The following is a 21,018-nucleotide window of genomic DNA, read 5'->3' on the forward strand; positions in this document are numbered from 1 at the left end:
CTAGCCGTTTTTTACTCTAAAGCCCATGCACTTTCCAATGTGCTGTCTGAATGAGAACCTTTAGGGTATCAGAGTGCGTTAAATATTTGATTGGAACCAAGATAGCTCCACAGGGAAATCAGAAAACCATTAGATGAGAACTTTTTCAGCATCCTGTCCCCTAATCTGCCTATTTACCCATTTCTGCACCTGAAATTCTTCTTCTTCCTTCCTGTTATGATGGACAAGGCTATTCCCTCTAAGGACTTGATTCTTTTTATCTTTTGCATCTTTAGTCTGTGTCTCTTTCTTTACTAGCTTCTTCCCATAAGCATAACCTAGACCTTTTCTGAAGCAAATACCTTCTGTATTGGTTAGTAATTGCTGTATAACAAACCACTCCAAAATTTGGTGAAGTTAATTTAAAATATCATTTATTTAGTTCACTGTTCTGTAGGTCAACAAATTAGTCTGGGCTCAGCTGGATTTACTTATGCATCTGTGGTCAGCTGCTGGTCAGCTAGACCGCTTTGCTTCTGAGGCATTAGCTGGTCAGTGGCCAGGGCCATCTGGGTGACTAGAGCATGTGTCTTCCATCATCCAGTAGGCCAGCCCGGACTTGTCCACATGGTTGCCTGCGAGGGTTTCAAGAGAGAGCAGAAGCCTGCAAATCATCTTGAGGCCTAGATTCGGAACTAGTGTCGCGTGCTTTTCATTCTGTCAACCAAAGCAGGTCACAAGGCCAGCGCAAGGCATGGAGAAGTAGACCCGTGAACATGGCACTCTTCCTCGTGGGTAAATCCAGTCCACCCTTCAAGACCACCTCAGCCTGAGTTGTGTGCCTTGGGTCTGGGCTTCCTCTGTCCCTGCATTTAGAACATTGTGTGGCAGTTGTTGGTTTACTTCTTAGTAGAAAATGAGCTCCTTAAAGACAGCGACTGTGTTTTAATCCAGGATTTGGCTCATAGTAGGTAACTTTTAAAAGTGGAAATTTTTCTGAAAATAAAGCAGTCTAGCAGTTGACATCTGGCAATATGGAACAGAAGATAATATATGCTTGCATTTTAAGACTTGCTTGCTAATGTTGAAGAACTTTGGAGCAGACTCTATCTAATATATCAAAATCAAAATTTTTTTTAATTAATTAATTTATTTAATTTATTTATTTTTGGCTGCATTGGGTCTTCGTTGCTGTGCGCAGGCTTTCTCTAGTTGCAGCGAGCGGGGGCTACTCTTCGTTGTGGTGCGCGGGCTTCTCATTGCGGTGGCTTCTCTTGTTGTGGAGCACGGGCTCTTGGCACGTGGTCTCAGTAGTTGTGGCGCACGGGCTTAGTTGCTCTGTGGCATGTGGGATCTTCCCACGCCAGGGATCGAACCAGTGTCCCCTGCATTGGCAGGCGGATTCTTAACCACTGCGCCACCAGGGAAGCCCAAATATTTCTTTAAAAAAGTGAAGGGGGTGAAGAATTCTCTCCAGCATTCTGAGAAGGAATAATTATTAAATATTTGTGCACTGTCTTTGTATGTTTTTTTGTTAGGTTATAAGTTTGTTTATAAGGAAGACAAGTTACATTTTCCTGGCATATTTGTCAGAAAAAGCATACCCATCCATTAAGTGGTCCACTGGGATCTGGGATGACATTTCTCATTTAGGATGTAAAATGAGGAGGGACATTAGCCAGTGTCCTGGGCGTTACTCTGGAAGACACAGAAAATAATGCTTCTGTTAGATGGGAGGTGAGATATACATAATGTAAGCCCATCTTTAAGTGAGGACGTCTTGTCACTGTCCTAATTCTTAATTGATGGATTTTCATGTACATTTTATTTTACATCTTAGGCTCAGCTGCCTCTGTATCTTCCCAGATTCCTCGCGTCTGACCACATTTTCCCGTCACAGGCTTGATATCTAACCATGCAGCGGAGGTCAAGAGGAATTAATATTGGGCTGCTTCTGCTCCTTTCTCAAATCTTCCACGTTGGGATCAGCAATATTCCACCTGTCACCCTAGCAACTTTGGCTCTCAACATCTGGTTCTTCTTGAATCCTCTGAAGCCGCTGCTTAGCTCCTGCCTTAGCGTGGAGAAGTGTTACCAGCAAAAAGACTGGCAGCGCTTACTGCTTTCCCCTCTTCACCATGTGGATGATTGGCACTTGTATTTCAATATGGCATCCATGCTCTGGAAAGGAATTCATCTGGAAGGAAGACTAGGAAGTAGATGGTTTGCCTACGTCATCACCACGTTCTCCCTACTCACTGGGGTGGTGTACCTCTTCTTGGAATTTGCTCTGGCAGAACTTATGGATGAACCTGACTTCAGAAGGAACTGTGCTGTAGGTTTCTCAGGTAAGGCAGATGCATTTCTAAGGTAGCCTGCATGAAAACAGTAAGGGAGGTGCAGCTGTTGTCATTTTTTGAAGCAGGGGTCCCAGTTGGTGAGGGAACTGAATTCTGAGTGGCTAAGCGCTGCTGGGGCTCGGATTTTGGTGAATAGGCTGATTGGAGCACAGGAGAGACATAGATTTTGCTATTTCCCATTATGCCGCATCATTCACTCTTGGACAATTGAGACTAGGGTCTGCCCAAAGGTAGTTTTGTAGGAGATGTGGTCCTGGAAATATGCACTGGCTCCATTATGGTGGGACGAGGGAGAGAGGCATTGGTGTACTTGTGGGAGTTCCCTAAAAAGATGGGTATGCATCTCAATAACGCCATTAAAATAAATGCACCACACCCTACAATGGCATGCTCACTGTGTTTTCAGAGCCATGATAGTCTTTATACATAATTCATGCTGTTTAATTAATGTAACAGGTCCTTAGGGAGGTGGCCTTGTCTTGATTTTGTAGATGAGGAAGCTAAGGCCCAGAGAAGTCAGGTAACTTGCTCAAGGTTACACACCTCATAAGTGATGGAGCTGGGATTTGAACCCAGTCTTCATGACTTTAAACACGTATTACGTTGCCTCTCACTGTCCCCCTCACTAGTTCTTTTTTTACATTTTTCTCATAGGACTAAATTGCCATCAGGACTTAAAATAGGTATTCTAAAAATTATCATGTGAAGGGTAGGAGGGAAATAGTCCTGAAACCGAAGGAGATCAAACCCTTCCCTCTATTTTCCCTGCCGTCCTTACCCCTTCCCTCTAAGATGCATCCTCATGCATCTGATTGTGTGAGAAGAAAGGAAATAAGCCCTGCCTTCAATATGTCTTTCCATAGGAGTTAGAAAAATTCACATTAATAATATTTTTTTAATTGAGTTAAAAATCACATAAAATGAACGATTTTGAAGTTTACAGTTCAGTGGCATTTAGTATTGCACCATTGCAGGTGTCTTATTCCCTTTTTATGTGTTATATATTTAGTAGCATACTCAAAGTCAGTATGAACTTCCGTGTTAAGAAACATCAAAGGAATGATTGCCTTGAAGACTGTCTTTCTACCGAATGCTGGGTTGACTTGTTGTAAGGAATAGAGTATGTTTCGAAGCAAAAAGTTGGATGTAATGGAATAATAATTTTCACTTTCAGTTAGTTTTCTTTGTAAATGTTGATCATCTCCACATTTGGATTGTTGATATTTGTATGCTCTTTATCCTCTTTTAGGAGTTTTGTTTGCTTTGAAAGTTCTTAACAACCATTATTGCCCTGGAGGCTTTGTCAACGTTTTGGGCTTTCCTGTACCCAACAAATTTGCTTGTTGGGCAGAACTTTTGGCTATTCATTTCATCTCGCCAGGGTAAGTGTTTGCTCTTAGAGAATACAAATGAAGAACCTGATGATATTCCATAGAGAAAGAATTATAGTCATAATGAGGTAATCAATTGTCTTTTACAGTGAAATTTGTTCTTTAACTGTAAGGACAGAATCCAGCTTAATGGTTTTAATGTCAGATATTCCTGTGTTTGAATCTCGTCAGCTACTGAGCTGAGTGATTTTGATGTATTTGTCTTATCTGAGTTTCCATTTCCTCACCTTTTAAGTTGAACCTGATACACAGATTTGGGGATTTATATTAACCAGCCTGTCAATTAATTAATTCTAATAACAATAATCCAAAGAGGCACACAGAAACCACATAATTAGAAAGATACAAAATCAAAAGGTATGTTGGTCCAACGCTTTTAAGCCATTTTAGTTGTGAATTTTCTTGGTGGTAGACTCTTTAAACAAAAGACTTTCCTCACAATTTTGATATAGAAAATGGATCAACTCTGAACTGTTTTGGGTGGAGAGGAAGCATAGGGCTCCTCTCCCTTTGCCTTACCCCTGTGTCACTGGCTGCCTTAGAGGCACCTCCGCAGAACCCTAGAGCTCCAGGGAACACAGTTTGGGAATCACTGATGTCTGTGAATTTCCTTTACAGACGAGGACAAGGAAATTCAGAAGGTTTAGGGACTCATCAAGCAGTGTCGTGGTAGACACTAGACTAGTTAGGATTCAGGCCTCTGGACTCCTGGCCTGGGTGTTTTTGGGGGGGATGGGGGTGAGATGGGGCGTGCTTTTCCACTTTGGTTCTTTTCTCTACTTTCTGTTTAGAAAAAAAGAGAGTCAATTGTGTTATTTTCCCACCTCTTCCACCAGCTGCACTTCTCTTAATCTGTATAATGCACCTGGAGGCCCATGGTTTGCTCATTTATTTTTACTTCGGGGACCTGGACGCTGTTTGGAGAAGGGGGAGATTCAGGAAGATTCAGAAAGAAGTAAGGAGGGTATTTTTTTGCTGCTGTTCTTTTCAGACAGGAGCTTTTTTTCTCAGCTTTCGATTTGTGTGACCGCGTTGGGTGTCGTACTTTATTTGAGAGTATTCTCCTTGGGCTGCGTGTCAGCCCAGTAACCTTGAGTCCTTCTTTAATGCTAATTTCCCATCGTGGGCAGCCATTGCCAGCTGGTCTGTAAAAGGCAGTGATGTGGCCACTGAACGCCACTCATTTGCAACTGTATTGTTATCTTGTGACAGTTCCACGAAGAAAGCCTAACAAAATCTTCAAAGTTTTCTTTGAAAAAGGGTCCAGTAATGTCTGTCCCTTATCTGAACAGCCCTCTCTATACCTTGTCACTCACAGCTCCCTGACTTGCTTGATGTGACTTGGTTTTCTGTGTAGACCAGAGACTCTTGTGTGTGAGGGCAACACCCAACATTCATATGAAAATCACTCTCTCTGGTACTTGAACTTTTATTCTATAATGAATCCATTGAACAGCAGTGCCTTTAATAGTCTCATGCAACTATTTCTGAAGACTCCATCGTGCATTTTATTTTTTTAGGGCCCCCCACCCTTTACATAGAAAAAGGATGGTTGCATTTTTATGTAATATGCTTATTCTGCGTGGAGGGACCTGATATTCTGAGCTTGGGAATTAAATGGAATTTCCTTTGAAGTTTGAAAGACTAAATCTTTTGGTTTTTAAGATTTGACTACTTTGAATGATAAACTTCTGATATCCAGGCATCTACTTATGCATGTGTCCGTTAAAGACGGAGCTGAACACTGGTCCAGGAAACCTAAGAGGGGCGTGCTTTTTGAGATGGATCTTGGAAGAATGGGGGGAACCAGAGCTCTCTCCGCTCTGCATTGTTATCCTCCTGGTGGTTGTCAATTAGAGTTTTCATTGGGAAAACACTGTAAATCTTTACAACAAAGCCTGCTTTATCGACGGACTTAATGAGCTGCCCTTTGGGAGAAAAAAAAACCTGCCAAGCAAACATTTGGTGGACTTCTGTGTTTTATGAAAGCCACAGAATTAGTAATTTCCCCAGTTAGGGAGTTTTATGGAGGGAAGCCACTCCAAACAGCCAGCCGTTCGTTCAGCCAGCACTGTGAGAGGTATGGACTTGACCAGCAGAGTGAAGTAATCGCACTCCTTTGCTGGGGCTTTTGCTTTCACAGTTCTCGTGTGTCCCTTGTTTCAGTGACGTCTTTGCCTCACATGGTCTTTTACTTTCCCTGCATGTCGTGGGGCCCTGGTAGGTGGTTGTGTTTAAAGAAGTGACCCTGCTCCCGAGGTGGCACAGTGGGGAGGTGATTCCGAAATTCTCATTTTCACCTTAAAGCTCAAATTTTATCATTGACAATAAATATCACTAGGTGTTTTTTTTGAAGGCTCACATTGTTCATTTTTGAGAAAACGTGTGCCATTTTCCATTTATTTAACCATGGTCTGTCAGTTTTTCTTTCAAGCAGGCATGGCGGGGGAGGGTCCACGAAAAGTGGCTAGTTCATCTCACAGCTCACACGAGCACACTAGTGCTTCGTCTGGAGACAAGCATCTCACTTGGATATGGAGTTGAGGTGCTTTATGCAAATTTCCCATTTTGTATACAGCATATGAAAAAGATGTATACTACTATTGATATTTTAAACATTAAAATTTTACTGTTTATCAAGATATTCTTAAGTAGAACTTTCTTTTTTCTTTTTAAATGTGAATGTGTGGCTGTGAAAAATACAGCGACTACTGGTACTGTTTGGAGTCACCGCCTTGATTCATTTGATTCGAGCAGCCAAGGCACAAGCAGTTGGACCCACCGTTGCTTTTATACCACTGGTGCAATCGTCAACACGTGGAAAAGGGCACAGGATACCTCAGTATTATTATGAAAATAGTTCTGACTTCATGAACTGCTGGAAGGGCCTCTGGGACCTCCAGTGGCCCATGGAGCACACTTTGAGAATCGCTGCTCCCAGCTCTCATGCTGCCTCTCTGGCACTACTCTTGACCGTTTCTTAGCTTGTATGCAAGGAAAGATGGGGAGCTTCATGCAGTCAGGGATGGCAGAGAAAGGGAAGCAGTGAAGTATGTGAGAACATATATTGTATAACCACTGAAATTGCTAATTAACAGTTGCTAATTAGCATGAACTGTTAACACTTTGTCTGAAGGAGAATGGCCACTTGTCACTCTCATTACAGGGACTGACTATAAGATCTGCCTGTGTTCCACGCAGGACAGAATTCCTTAGATGCAGGGAACTCCTGTCCTACTTTCAGTTCTCTCCTTGCGTCTGCTTACATTTTGTGCTAAGGTGCTTCTGGCATATTCATCTAAAATGCAACATACAGTTCTTTCTTCCCCAGTAGTACTGAGATAGGGAATATAAAAGGAAAGTGCATTCGGCTGGCATACACTGTGTTTGACTGTCAGTTGACACCCCTATGGATCTAGCTACGTAGTAGTCTACTGGATTTTTGCCTTGGGAATTAGAACTGAGGTTGGGGAATAACAATTTGGAAGATGACGATAACACCATCTCCTGTCCCACATGTTCTTTTAGAACTTCGCCACTCTACCTAGAGGTGGGGTCCGGTGCATCTCCCCCTGAATTGGGTGGATTTGTGACTCAGTGTAATCAGTAGATGGCAGCAAAAGTGCCATGTTAATTCTGAGGCAAGAAGTTTCTTGCCTTGTGAGCTGAAACACTTGCCCGTGGAGCCCATGTTCCCTGATTCCACCATGCTACGAGGAAGTGGCGCATGACAGGTGAGTGAGTGGCCGTTAGATACAGCCATGAGTCCCCTCAGCCTCAACATTGTGGAGCAGAGACCCGTCACCCCTGTGCTTTCTGAATTCCTGACCCACAGAATCTGTGAGTGGAAGAAAACAAGTATTGTTTTATGTCACTACGTTCATTTGGGGAGATTTGTTCTACGTAATGTCAATGAGTTGAATGAAGAAAAAGAGAGGGAAACTAGAATGAAAAGCAGAGGAGTACAAAGGGCAGTGTTTGTGCAGTGGGGGGAGAGCGGAGGGAAAGCGGAAGGGAGCCGAGGATGGAGGCCTGGGGAGGAATCCATGCTGAGATGCTGTGGTACCGCGAGTCATAACATCACCACCATCGAGTAGCAGGGCTTTAAAGCAGTGGTTGGCAACTGTGGGTTCTAATCCTTTAAAACGTTCTGAAATCAATGTAGTGGGTCACAACCAGCGTTTGAAAAAAAGAGAGAGAGGGAGGGAGGGAGGGGAGGAGGGAGGAAGGAAGGAAGGAAGGAAGGAAGAGGGGAGTGGGAGGGAGGGAAGGAAAGAGAAAGATGGATTAGTGTTGAATGTGGTAAGGGTATTATTTCAAGGAACTTTTGTTTTAGCTATATGTGTGTGTGTGCTATATTTCTAAAAATGTATTTTTATTGTGGGACACAGTACAAAAATTTTGGGAGGTGCTGCTTTAAAGCAGCTACTAGTTGCTTAAACTAGAGTTAAATACATTTATGGGATCAGAGACATTTATTGCCTTCAGCGGAAGAGGGTTAGATTGCCAGGTCTTTGGTGGCAATGAGACGAACAGGCTGTGACTCCAGATTTCTACTAATTCATTGTCTTTCATTAGAATACGTGTTAGTTTACAAGGCTTATCAATGACCGAGTGAGCTCTCAAGATAGCTGTCTGTATATTGGAGATGTATGCTAACAGATTTAGACTTCACCTAAACCAGAAATGCTAGTAACGGTTGTTCAGTTATAAACAAAGTTATTCGTAAAAATCCTTTGAGAATTCAAGAGAAAGGGGTTATCTAGAGCAAAGGAGACAATGAAGTGTAAAAGTTAACACATTTTCGCAAAAAGTATAATATTCCTCTCCAAGCCTTTTAAATGTAGACCTATTCAATAACTTAGTAGAAAATAAAACAAAACCTGAATGGATATAGGGTTAAAATATACATTGGCAGTTTGTGTAAGCAAGCAAGTGGCAAATAGATAAATCCAGTGATACTTAATTGTGCTTTGGAGAGAATGCTCCTTTGACAAAAATGGCCTGATGGATGAGAGCTAAGCAGGAACTGTGGTCTTCTCAGGGCTGGGGCCGTGTTATGGCAGCCCATGGAGAGGAGAGAGGGCTGCTGTCTGAGATTCCTGTATTCAAGGGCAGGTTAAGTTGTTTTTCAAGAAGTTATATTACACAATTACATCGTTTGTTTTGTACTTACTGGGACAGTTGCATTTTTCTACTAAACTTGGATGACAAATGTTGCATATATAGAATTGATACTCACCTCTGTTTTCTTTCACGGAAACATGTTTTCACAGCCTGTTAAAGACTTCAGTTTGAATCAACATCCCAGGACTCTCCTGAGCAGATTTTTCTTCTGCATTCCTTGGATGTCCATTGATATATTTCCTCCCTTTTCCCTTTACAGACTCCTGTAAAGAAAGGTTATATGAGTTATATAAAAGAGTTAGTTAATTTCTGTCTCCAGGAGGGCTTCCAGTTGAACAGAACTCAGGGTGAGAGCAGTACTTAACCAAAGCAGTGGTTCCCTTGAGTTAGGTTTTACGAGATGAGAATGAGAAATTCCGAGGCAGAGAACTTTCCCTCCCACTAGAATTGGAACTCTTCGAGGGAAAGGGAGTGTGTAAATCATCTCTCTGGCTCTGGAGTCCAAGTTTGTGGCAAGAGAGAAGACCCAGCCTTGTCCTGAGCAGCTGGCCCATCCCTGACCACCGTAGGAAGAGCTTCAAGCTAAATAGGAGGTGCATTAAGAACAGAAAAGAATTGTATCTGACTACTAAGTTTTCTTCTTTCTTTTATAAGAGATTTAGTGTAACAATTTCTTTTAACAACTGGTTATATGAGGTAAAGAATTAAACTGAAAAGAAAGCAGTAGCTAAATGAGAGTGTAACCTAATTTCTCAGCTCCTAATTGAAAGAACAATATATTCATTGTAGAAAAGTTGAAAATATATAAAGTATGATAAGGAAAACAAATTGACCATCTTCTCCTTCCCAGAGAAAACTACTTTTAGCATTCTGCCATCACACACCCCTTCCCTTATATGTGATTATATTTCCTATTTTCTCATTTAATGTGTTATAAGCAATGGCTCTTCCAAAGCCTCAGTTTTAACGGCTGTATAATGATTCCTGTTGCGGTTCCTTTATTTTCCTATTCACTAATTTTACATGCTAATGTTATTACCTAATCGTCCGAATTATAAGTGAGGATGTCTCTCAAAGCATTATTTGCTAGTCTTGGCTCCCAGATCTGAATATGTCCTCAGAGTAGATTTCCAGAATTAGAATAACGGATTTGAACTATTTTCATGGCACTTTTATACATTTTACCAACTTGCTTTCTATAAGTTTGTTCTAGTTTATAGCCTACCAGCAGCATATGAAAGTGTCTGCTTCCCCACTTTCTTGGCCAGCCTGAATATTTGCTGTAAGCTTTTTGGAAATATGATATGTAACAAAAATTATTCTCTTGCTGTTATTTACACATCTTTTGTTAGTGAAATGGGACAACTTTTTATTTCCTTTTTAGTAAGTTATATTTCCTTGTCTGTGATTTGTCTTTGTGTCCTCTGCATATTTTCAGGATGCTGTAATTGTTCATTGTTAGAGTGATGATACTGAATTTCAAGGGGTTCTTATTAGATTACATATACTAAGAAACCTTAAGTACACAGTACAATTTTAAGTTCTATAAATAATAACTTAGACAATGTCTATGGCATTTTTTTTGGCTGATATGAATGGATAAAGATTTATTCTAAACTATAGGTAAGAACAGAAACTCTTTTACACTGAAAATAAAGAAATGATCTGATAGGTTGTTTTGGGAGTAGATTGAAGACAGGTTTTATTTATTTATATGTTTTAAATAAATTTTATTTTTTAGAATGGCTTTAGATTTACAGAAAAATTATTGAAGAGATACAGAAAGCTCCCACATAACCTGCACCCAGTTTCACCTAATTTTGACATCTTAACATTAGTATGGTATATTTGTTACAGTTGATAAGCCAATATGACACATTATTGTTAACTAAACTCCATACTTTATTCAGATTTCCCTAGTTTTTATGTGATGTCCTTTTTCTGTTCTAGGTTCTTATCTGGAATACCACATGACATTTCATGTATCCTTAGGCTCCTGTGTTAGTCAGCTTGGGCTGCCGTAACAAAATACCATAGATTGGGTGGCTGAAACAACAGAATTTTATTTTCTCACAGTTCTAGAGGCTAGAAGTCCAAGATTAAGGTGCCAGCATGGTTGGAGTCTGGCAAGGACTCTCTTCCTGGCTTGTAGATGGATGCCTTCTTACTGTGTCTTCACATGACAGGGGGAGAGACAGAGAGAGACAGAGAGAGACAGAGAGAGAGAGAGAGAGAGACAGAGAGAGAGAGAGAGAGAGAGTGCATGAGAGGATGCCGTCATGAGAATCCCACCCTCATGACCTCATCTAAACCTGATTATCTCCCAAAGGCCCCATCTCCAAATATCATCACATTGGGAGTTAGGGCTGCAACATATGAATTTGGGTGGAGACAAAATTCAATCCATAGCAGCTCCTCTTGGCGGTGACAATTGGTCTTATTTTTAATGAAGAGTTGTAAGATATCACTCCTGAATGTCCATGTGTATAAGCATTAACTTCCTTTTATTTGCCGTCTTGTAATCCAGAAGCAGTGTTCAGTTAGCCATGGAGCATGGTTTCTAAGCAAGTTTTAGTTTAGGTGTATGAACACATCTTGTCTTCTCTTAAATGGAACTGCTGTGGCTCCACTGTAAAATGTGCCCGTCGTACACCGAGGTAGACGTGAGAAATTTCCATCCCAGCTAGAGCACACCAGCATGGAGGACTCCTGCTGTCTGTAAATTACTCAGACCTTGTTTCAGGCCTGCTTCACCCAATTGGCTGGCTCAGAACAGCAGAGAAGAACAGTAGGTAGAAATAAGGAAGCAGCTGTGTTTCCAGTTGAACACAGAGTTGTCTGGAATAAGGTTCACTACTCAGGTTGAAACTAATTGGCCATCATGCTGTGATGTAATTGTGGGTGTGTGGATGATAGCACTTAGCCAATCTGTACTTAACTAACTAGGCTTGTTAATGATCAATTCTGGTGACTTAGTGACAGGTGCAAGACTTGGATTTACCGTACTGGATGTCTCAGGTAATGACGACTGGAGGTTATTTTTAAAAGATAGAATTTTTTAAAAATCAAAAAAAAAGTCATATGCTCTAAGTTAAAAGGTGATATCAGTAAGTACATCTTATTAAATTAAAGAGCTCTGTATAATGTGTGTTACAGGAAAAGGGTGTTTTTTAATCTGAGAAGTTAATTACCAATTGTAGCAATTATTTTGAGTTGACTTTTTTTCTTACTAATATTTTTTTTAATTAAAGAAAAAGAACCCTGTGAAGCACATTTATTTCCCTTTGGAGTATTTAGAATATGCACTTTGGTCTGTTTGGAATTTTTTTTTTCCAGGAGACACTATTGGAGATAAATGTTACCCAACTTTCACTCTCAATAAGATGATAAATCACATCTCTGGAACTTTCTGATGTATTTTCTTAATTCTTCCCATTTCAGTGTAAGGAGGAATGCTTTTAAATAGAAAGTTCTTTATATTTGCTAATTTCCCCCTTCCTCTTCTGCAGTATTAAGTGATTTTTAGTTAAAAGTCTTGGGAGTTAAATAGTCAAGAGGACTGTTTTCCATTTACATTCAGGTTTGGTTCAAATTATACAAAATGAAGACAGTCGGTGCTATGAATTGAAATCATTAGTACATCAATTATCCTGTGATAACCAGCTGAGAACAGGCTGTAGACTACTTGAATGCTCCTTCCATTTAAAGTTGGCTTCTCATTAGCTTATATGAGAGGTGAAATAATTTGATTCTAATTTATCTCTCTTTAAATGAACATTGTTCCCCTCTGAATTCAAGAGGAGAACATTTTAATTTTGTAGTCATTTATAACACACAGGTCAAATAAATAACAAGTTTTATTTCTAGCAATATATCTCTTCTATTATTTATATTACTACAGTTCCTTGATTCTAAGACACACTTTTTTCTCCTACATCTTTTTAGGGCAAAATAGGCCACAAACATAATAAAGATAACATCATAAATCAGTGGGGGAAAATAAGGGTTATTTAGCAAATGGTACTTGAAGAATAGTTTAACCATTTGGAAGAAATTAAACTTACAGATTTAACTCACTGTACTCCAAAACAAATTTCGTATAGATTATGTTTAGAAGATTTAAAAAACAGCATCTGAAAAATGTCTAGGAGTGTGTGAGGGTAATTTTTCAGTTCTTAAGTTGGGAGGACATTTCTAAACCTAAAAACAATGAATATAACCTCAAATGAAGTCAAAAGCAACACCTTTTTTCCAGGTCCAAATACATTATACATTAAAATGAAAGGCAAAAAAGTTAGCAATATATGTGGAAAAAGAGGATCATATCTTTGTGATGAACAGTACTAACTGCAAGAAAGAAGTCCATCAATAGACAATGTACAGAAAAAAATTAATCGGTGACTAATAAATGTAAAACATAAAAATTCATTGTTGACCAAATACAGAAAATTAAAATAGTAAGCTATTTTACTTATTAAACCAACAAGATTAGAAAATTATTACTGTTGTTAAGAGTTTGGTGAAATGGGAGTTTACATAAACTTCTGATGGGACTGTATCTTGGTACAGACTTTCTGAAAAGTAATTTGATGATCTGTATGAAGAGCTGTAAAAAGTTTATACCCTTTAGTTTGGTAATTACCTTTCTAGGAAATTGTCCAAATTATAACTGTAAATACAAAAAAAATTTTTTTGATGCAAGTATATTTATTGTCATGAAGTATTGGAAAATTGGAAAATTGGAAACCACTTAAATATCTAGTAGTAGGTAAGTGGTTTAATAAATCATGTTGTAATAGAATATTATATAGCCATTAAAATGCTATTTTCAGAGATTATTTTAATGGAATTGGAAGATCATCAAGATAAGAATAGAGGGAGTTCCCTGGCGGTCCAGTGGTTAGGACTCCATGCTTTCACTGCCGTGGGCCTGAGTTCAATCCCTGGTCAAGGAACTAAGATCCTGCAAGCTGAGCACAGCAAGCCAAAAAAAAAAAACAAACAAAAAAAGCAAAAGATAAGGGTAGAAAGTAGAATACAGAGTATTACATATGATGTGGTTTCAGTTTTTTTCCAAAGTAAGAATAGTCACCAAAAGGACTAAGAAAAGCACATAAAAATATTATTAGTTGTTAACGTTATGGAATTATTTATTGTTTTTATTTAACTTTTTTTGGCCAAATCCTCTATGGTGAGCATGCATTATTTACAGTGGAAAAATTGAGTTATTAAAATATTAACAGTGGCATATTTTCATGAGTCTTAACTTACCTGTGCCTCCCAAGTTCCAGGAGAGCAGAGCTATAGTCTCTTCTGTTAGCTGTGTATTCCCAGTGTCTAAAACAGTGCTTGGCCCATCACACTTACTCAAAAGTGTATGTTTGTTGAATAAAGACAGTTTGGGGTGGCTGGCCCAACTAAAGATAATAGGCAAAGTGTAAATTGTTGAGTTACTGACCCGAGTTCAGAAGTCTAGAGAGGAAAGAAGTCAGATGCAAAACCTGAGTGCTGAGTTAGAAGGCAAAGTCAATTCAAATGGGTAAAAAAGAAAACAGCATTCAGGAGGCCTGAGAGGCAGCTCAACAAGGGGGCTAGAATGGTTGAAGTGCCCCTCGGTGCCCAGCAGTGCCTGGCCCCGTCGGCCCAGCCTCATCCTACACAGAGGCCACACATTCCTACATGAGGTAATATAAACAGGGACTGTGTACCAGGCTACAACGGCAGCTTCAATCACCTCTAAAAATAGAGATTTTATAGGCCATATTCTCTGATCACAAAGTAATAATAAAGACTTTAAAAACTAAATATGAGTAAAAGGAAAAAAAAAAACCAATTCCAATAATCATTCATAATCACTTGGAAATTTAAATAACTCCATGATTAAGAGGAAATTAAAAAAAAAAAAACCTTTAGAAATGAACAATGAGAGCACTCCATGTCAAACTCTTCAGTGCTTTTTATAATATAACAAGGAATTTAAAAAGTAAATAGATGAAGTCCTCAATTTAAGAAGCTAGAAAAGGAATAAATACAAGATTAGAGGATGAAGAGATTGATAATGATAAAAGCAAAATTTAATAAAAAGGAAAAAAATGATAGATAATTGGAGGACCATATATTTAAAAAGATGAATCAAATGGGCAAGTCTATGGCAGGTTTAATTAAGAAAACTAGAAGGAAAACTTGAAACAGTAGATATGAAAAAGCAGATGTAAGTAGGTATGGAGGAAGCTAAATCAACTTCTAAAAGGATGTATATTTTCATAGAGAATTTTTTTCTGGGGCTTCCCTGGTGGCGCAGTGGTTAAGAATCCACCTGCCAATGCAGGGGACACGGGTTCGAGCCCTGGTCCGGGAAGATCCCACATGCCGCGGAGCAACTAAGCCCGTGCACCACAACTACTGAGACTGCGCTCTAGAGCCCGCGAGCCACAACTACTGAAGCCCGTGCGCCTAGAGCCCATGCGCCGCAACAAGAGAAGCCACTGCAATGAGAAGTTTGTGCCCCGCAGCAGAGTAGCCCCCGCTCGCCGCAACTAGAGAAACCCCGCGCACAGCAACAAAGACCCAACACAGCCAAAAATAAATAAATAAATTTATTTAAAAAAATTTTTTTTCTGTTTTAAGAGATCACTCTTTTTTTTTATAATTAAAGTTTTAGACTAATATTGTTAAACCCAAAAATTCTTTTTAAAAGAAAACATTATAGAGATTTTATGATCCAAACAATATTGATATATAATCTTTAAAAGGTCTTTGAGTTTCTAAGGTGTATTCCAACATCAGTATTGCATCCAAAGTTGTAGAATTTATTTGATGAGATCTTACTGAGTCAGTTTATGAGGGCTTAGATCCTGTAACTTTTTTTTATAAATTTATTTATTTATTTATTTATTTTTGGCTGTGTTGGGTCCTCGTCTCTGTGCGAGGGCTTTCTCCAGTTGCGGCGAGCGGGGGCCACTCTTCATCACGGTGCGCGGGCCTCTCACTGTCGCGGCCTCTCTTGTTGCGGAGCACAGGCTTCAGACGCGCAGGCTCAGTAGCTGTGGCTCACGGGCCCAGCCGCTCCGCGGCATGTGGGATCTTCCCGGACCAGGGCTCGAACCCATGTCCCCTGCATCGGCAGGCAGACTCTCAACCACTGCGCCACCAGGGAAGCCCCGATCCTGTAACTTTTGAGGGAAGATGTCCCAGTGTAACTGACATTGTGCAGATTTTGATGAAGCAGTTAATTTTACTTTGAGGGTGATATAAATTCATTGTATGATATAAACCAAGTAACTTGAACTCTGACCAAAGGCTCACATTACTTCCTATTCCTCTGAAGTGATTTTGTGAAGTGTGATGCACCAGTGGGTAAAAATACTTCAGGACTTGCTAATGAAAGACAGAGTGTACAGAGTCTGCTTTTCTAGCACATATTTTTATAGATGTTGAAAACGGTGTTGTCAAACGATATTTTAAAAACTGTCAGGTGTGTGTGTTTTTCAAATGAGTTTTAAATAATTCAGTACCATGCAGGCGGCAGAAAAATGGCCTTATAAACTTGCAGTGCTCTTTTGTACTGAATATACAAGTAGAGTCTATGAATTAGAAATGAACACTATCCGATACATCTTTTTACTAATAACCAGTATGGTGTTGATGGAAATTTTCTGTTACTAATGTTTCTTTTTTTGTTTGTTTTTTTGCATTTTCCCATTAGAGAATTGCCTTAAAGTCATTTCAACACAGGTACCACATGTGTACTTATGGTAGGTTTCTAATAGGAGCCGTGTCTGGTTTATCTAACCTGATGACTGACTTATGGCAGCCTCCTCCCCTTTTCTTCCCTCTTGTGTGTTGCTGAGTGAGGGATGAGGGGAGAGTCCACGTGGAAGACAGTTCACTTTGAATAAATGTGAGATTCCTAAGAGCTTGCCTACCCGGATAGGTGGTGGCCAAGTGACCTTGTGGAATATTAAGTCTCCTCCTTAATTCAGGAGTCTAATTGGGAGTGAAAAAGTAAGGATCATAGGTTATTATGAGTCTTCGCCACATTTCTCATTGACTCATTGCTCCTCTCGTATTTCTCCTGATCTTATCCAGGGAAACTTATTTATGGGGAAAAGCTAAGTGGCATGTGTGGTGCTCTGTACAGTTCTTCCTCCTGCCAATAAAGAATTGTGGTTTTTCTGAAAGCGGAAGAATTTTTTCCTTCATCATGGTCATTATTATGGTCGTATTTGGTTTTGTTTTCCCCAGGTATTTTACACTAATAACAGCAGTCTTAGTCATGTTCTGGAGTTATCAGATCTCTAATCTGAGAATCTCAGAGTTAGGCATTAAATGGCTTTCATGGCAAAAGATTTAAGGTGTGTTTGCAGGGATTGAGAAATGGCTCAAGTCACAACCACAGTGATTGGAGGGTTATAGCTAGACACAGGAAGGGTGAAAACACCTGTCTTTAAGCTTTTTGCATTGTAGCAGTAATTTTAAAGATCTGCCCTAAGAAACAGGAAAAGTTCATTTAAAATTCATGAATTCCACTCCCGTGTCTCTCTGAGTACATCACATATGATTGCTATCAGTGTCTTGAGCATACTGATTATACGCTATTTAACACACATTGTTTGTAACGATGTTTCAAATGATACAGAATTGACTCATTCTGAGTACCGTAGGCCCCCCTTCTCCCTCCGAGGATACGTTCCAAGACCCCCAGTGGATGCCTGAAACCATGGATAGTGCTGAACCCTATATGTATGTTTTTCCTCTACATACATACCTTATGATAAAGCGTAATTTATAAATTAGGTACAGAAAAAATGAACAACAATAATAAGATAGAACAATTATAACAATATACTGTAATAAAAGTTATGTGAAACTTAACTCTCTCAAAATATTTTATTGTACAAATTTAATACCTTTTTCATCTTAACTAAGCGCTTATCATACGTTATGATAGCCGAACTTTTGCAGCTTGAGGTGTGACAGCAATACTAGCACAAATTTCTTTTTCCTTCTTCACAATTTCATGGATAGAAGATTCATTCTTATCGTAGATTTTAGCAACCTCATCGTACAGTTTTTCCTCTTTATTAAGTTGAGAACTGTCACCTTTTCACTTAAAGGAAGCACTTAATGGCTTCCCTTTGGCAGATCCAAATTGCCAGCATCACTACCCTTGTGCTTTGGGGCCATTATTAACTAAAATAAGGGTGACTTGGACACAAGCCCTGTGATACTGTGACAGTCGATCTGAACCCAGATGGCTACTCAGTGTCTAACAGGCATATATGCTGGACAAAGGGATGATTCACACCCCGGGCATGACAGAGCAGGACAGTGACAGGTTTCATCGTGCTACTCAGAACAGCACACAATTTAAAACTTATGAATTGTTTATTTCTGGAATTTTCCATTTAACAATTTTGGACCACGGTTGACCTTGGGTAACTGAAACCTTGGAATGCAAAATCATGGACCAGGGGGCACTGCTGTATTCAGTCTGAAAAGACTCATGAGAGCTGTTGTTCCCTGTCCGGTAGAGGTGGACTGCCCAACAAATGAGAGAGGTATTCTTCCTGTGGTCCATGTTATTCTAAGATCCTCCTCAGAGGTCTTGGTTTTTAATGATGGCTTGAGGTCCCCTTTTGATCTGGATTTCATAGATTTTTGCATGTCAGTTTCAGTTGAGTTTTCTTAAGGTTCAGTGCAGAATTGACAATAAAAAAAAAAAAAAAGATTGGATGGGGAACAGAAGTTCTTAGAAAATAGTAAAGAAGATTAAAACCACCTGGTGAAACAAATCTTTCAGTAGATTTGAAAAAGGCACACATTGTTTCTTGAAAAAGTTTGTTGAGAGGTGCAAATTAGAAATCAGAGTAGATTAATTCATTTTTTGGAAGTGTTTTGTGGGTAAAACATGATCCATTATATTGTTAGACTTGTGTTACGTGAACAATTATATGGCTCCTGGTTATATATGTGGAGTCTTGTTCCCATGTTCCTCATTGCAGATCATACATCCTACTTATGCTCTCCTAGACGCACAGAAGCTGAGCAAAGGCAGGCAGAAGGTGTATCCATCAGTGAGGGGGTACTGGGGATGGATCCATTACTCAATTCTCCTTTCAACACACACTTATTGAGTGCCGCTTCTACTGTTCCTCATCAGTTAAGTGGGGCCAGTCACAGTACCCGTCTCATGGGTTTGTTGGGAGGACTAAAAATACAACACAGGAAGGTCCTGAAATCAGTGTCTGGCTCCTTGGAAGAGCTGCCACCACTTCAGTGCCCCTGAGCTGTCTTCTGTGGGTACGAGAAGAAGGGTTGATGAAGCTCACACGAGTCTGAGCACATCAGAGTCCCTGAGAATAACACCTTACTGGATAAAAGTATCTATGGATTTCAAAGAGCTCTTGAGTAGACATAGTAAATGAGTAATTACAAATAGTGTTTTTCAGTTTAAAAAAGTGAGGTGGGTGATTTTGACTCACAATTTTGTTTAATACCTACAATGTATTAGACATTATATGGGACACTTTTATCTGTATTTTCTCCTTTAATTCTTGCAATATTATTTTTATTTCTCCCACACATGACGAATGGAGCTGTATCTAGTTCAAGGGTGTAGGTTCTGGAAATTCATAGTGACTTGAACATCTGGGTTAATATTTCTTTAGTGTGGTAACATCCTTTCTGACAGTTTTATTAGAATATTCAAGCCCTCCATTCCACCTGGAGTCTTGGCCAGCACGGGAACTGAAATAGCGTAGAGCAGAATTCTCTTTGAGACTTTGAGATCTGTTGGTTCTACATTGCCTCTGTCATCTTTGGACACCTTAATCGAGGTTCTTTTAGTTACAGTTTAAAGAAACCTAGCTCAAACTAACTTGATCAAAGAAAAGGACCTCTATTGGCTTACATAATTAAAATTTCCAATGGTGCATTTCAGGGTTTCAGAGACATCAGATGTGCTGGGATTCAGCTCAAGCAATGTCGTCAGGATTCTATCTCTATCTTCTGGCTCTGTTTTTTGTTTTTTCCTGTGTTGGCTTCTGTATTAGTTATCTATTGCCATGTAACGAGTTATAGTAAACGTAGTGGCTTAAAACACACATTTATTATCTCATGGTGTGTGTGGGTCAGGAGGCTGGGCATGGCTTATCTGGGTCTTTCGCTCCAGGTTTTCTCACGAGACTGCAACAGAGGTGTCAGTCAGCACTGAGGTCTCATCTGAAGGCTTGACTGAGGAAGGATCTGCTTCCAAGCTTATGTAGATTTTGAAAGAACTCAGTTCCTTGTGGGTTGTTGGACTGAGAGGCTTGCTGTCTGCTGTCAGCCAGAGTCTCAGTTCCTTGACACTTGAATCTCTCCATAGGGCAGCTTCCTTCATCAAAGCCAGCAAGGAAGAGTCTGCTAGCAAGGCAGAAATTACAGTCTTATGTAACATAATCATGGAAGTGGCATGCTCTGTTCTATTGGTTAGAAACAAGTTGTAGTCCCATCCATGCTCAGGGAGAAAGGATTTATGAAGGGCGAGAATACTAGGAATCAGGGATCACCAGGCCCATCTTAGAATTTGTACACCACAGCTTCATTCTCAGGAAAGCTCTCTCCACATGGTGACGGAGTTGACCAACAGCTCCAGTCTTACATCAACGTAAGGCTAGCAGTTCTGGAGAAGATAGAGCCACATATCTCCTCGGCATCCATATATGTACCTGTTCCTTACCAGTCAGGATTCTTGATTGAAAACAGAAATTAACTTGCATATGTAACCACAAAAGGACTTATTAGAAGGATACCAAGCAAATTCTAGAGTTGTTGAGAATTCTGAAGTTTTGGGCTGGAAAAAAACCTGTGAGAACTGGATGGACACTTGTGCCATTGCCACTGCTTCCTTGGGCTCTCATCACCGTATTCTCAAGATTAGGAATGAGGTGTATCTCATTGGCCAGGTATCAGTCCCACGGTTGTGCTCTAGCTGACAGGAAAGGAGATGAGGGAACACCTGCCCTGCTTGGGCCTCCATCAGAGGTGGAACTGTGTATCTTTAACTGTGACAGTGTTCCTCAGATGAGCCCATATGGGTCTTGTGGCTTCACCGGGGTTACTTTGTCTATAGATGTTCAGCATAGCATGTTGTCTTGCATAAACAAATTCTACTCTGG

The 21,018-nt window shown here is 39.9% G+C and overlaps 1 protein-coding gene across 3 annotated transcripts in view; it reads left to right on the plus strand.

Moving 5' to 3' along the window:
• Positions 1-21,018, plus strand: part of RHBDD1 (rhomboid domain containing 1) — a 122,065-nt gene that overhangs the window by 21,397 nt on the left and 79,650 nt on the right. The window contains exons 1-3 of one of the 3 annotated variants that reach the window (XM_059928839.1): positions 1,629-1,716; positions 1,820-2,327; positions 3,589-3,721. In XM_059928839.1, the coding sequence (XP_059784822.1) occupies positions 1,895-2,327; positions 3,589-3,721 (566 nt within the window). In that variant the 5' untranslated portion in view covers positions 1,629-1,716; positions 1,820-1,894. Of the gene's footprint in view, positions 1-1,628; positions 1,717-1,819; positions 2,328-3,588; positions 3,722-21,018 lie in introns of those variants that run through there. The other 2 variants (XM_059928840.1, XM_059928838.1) reach the window with 2 other exon arrangements.

The sequence above is a fragment of the Balaenoptera ricei genome, chromosome 7 (assembly GCF_028023285.1).
Source record: "Balaenoptera ricei isolate mBalRic1 chromosome 7, mBalRic1.hap2, whole genome shotgun sequence".
Taxonomy (NCBI): domain Eukaryota; kingdom Metazoa; phylum Chordata; class Mammalia; order Artiodactyla; family Balaenopteridae; genus Balaenoptera; species Balaenoptera ricei.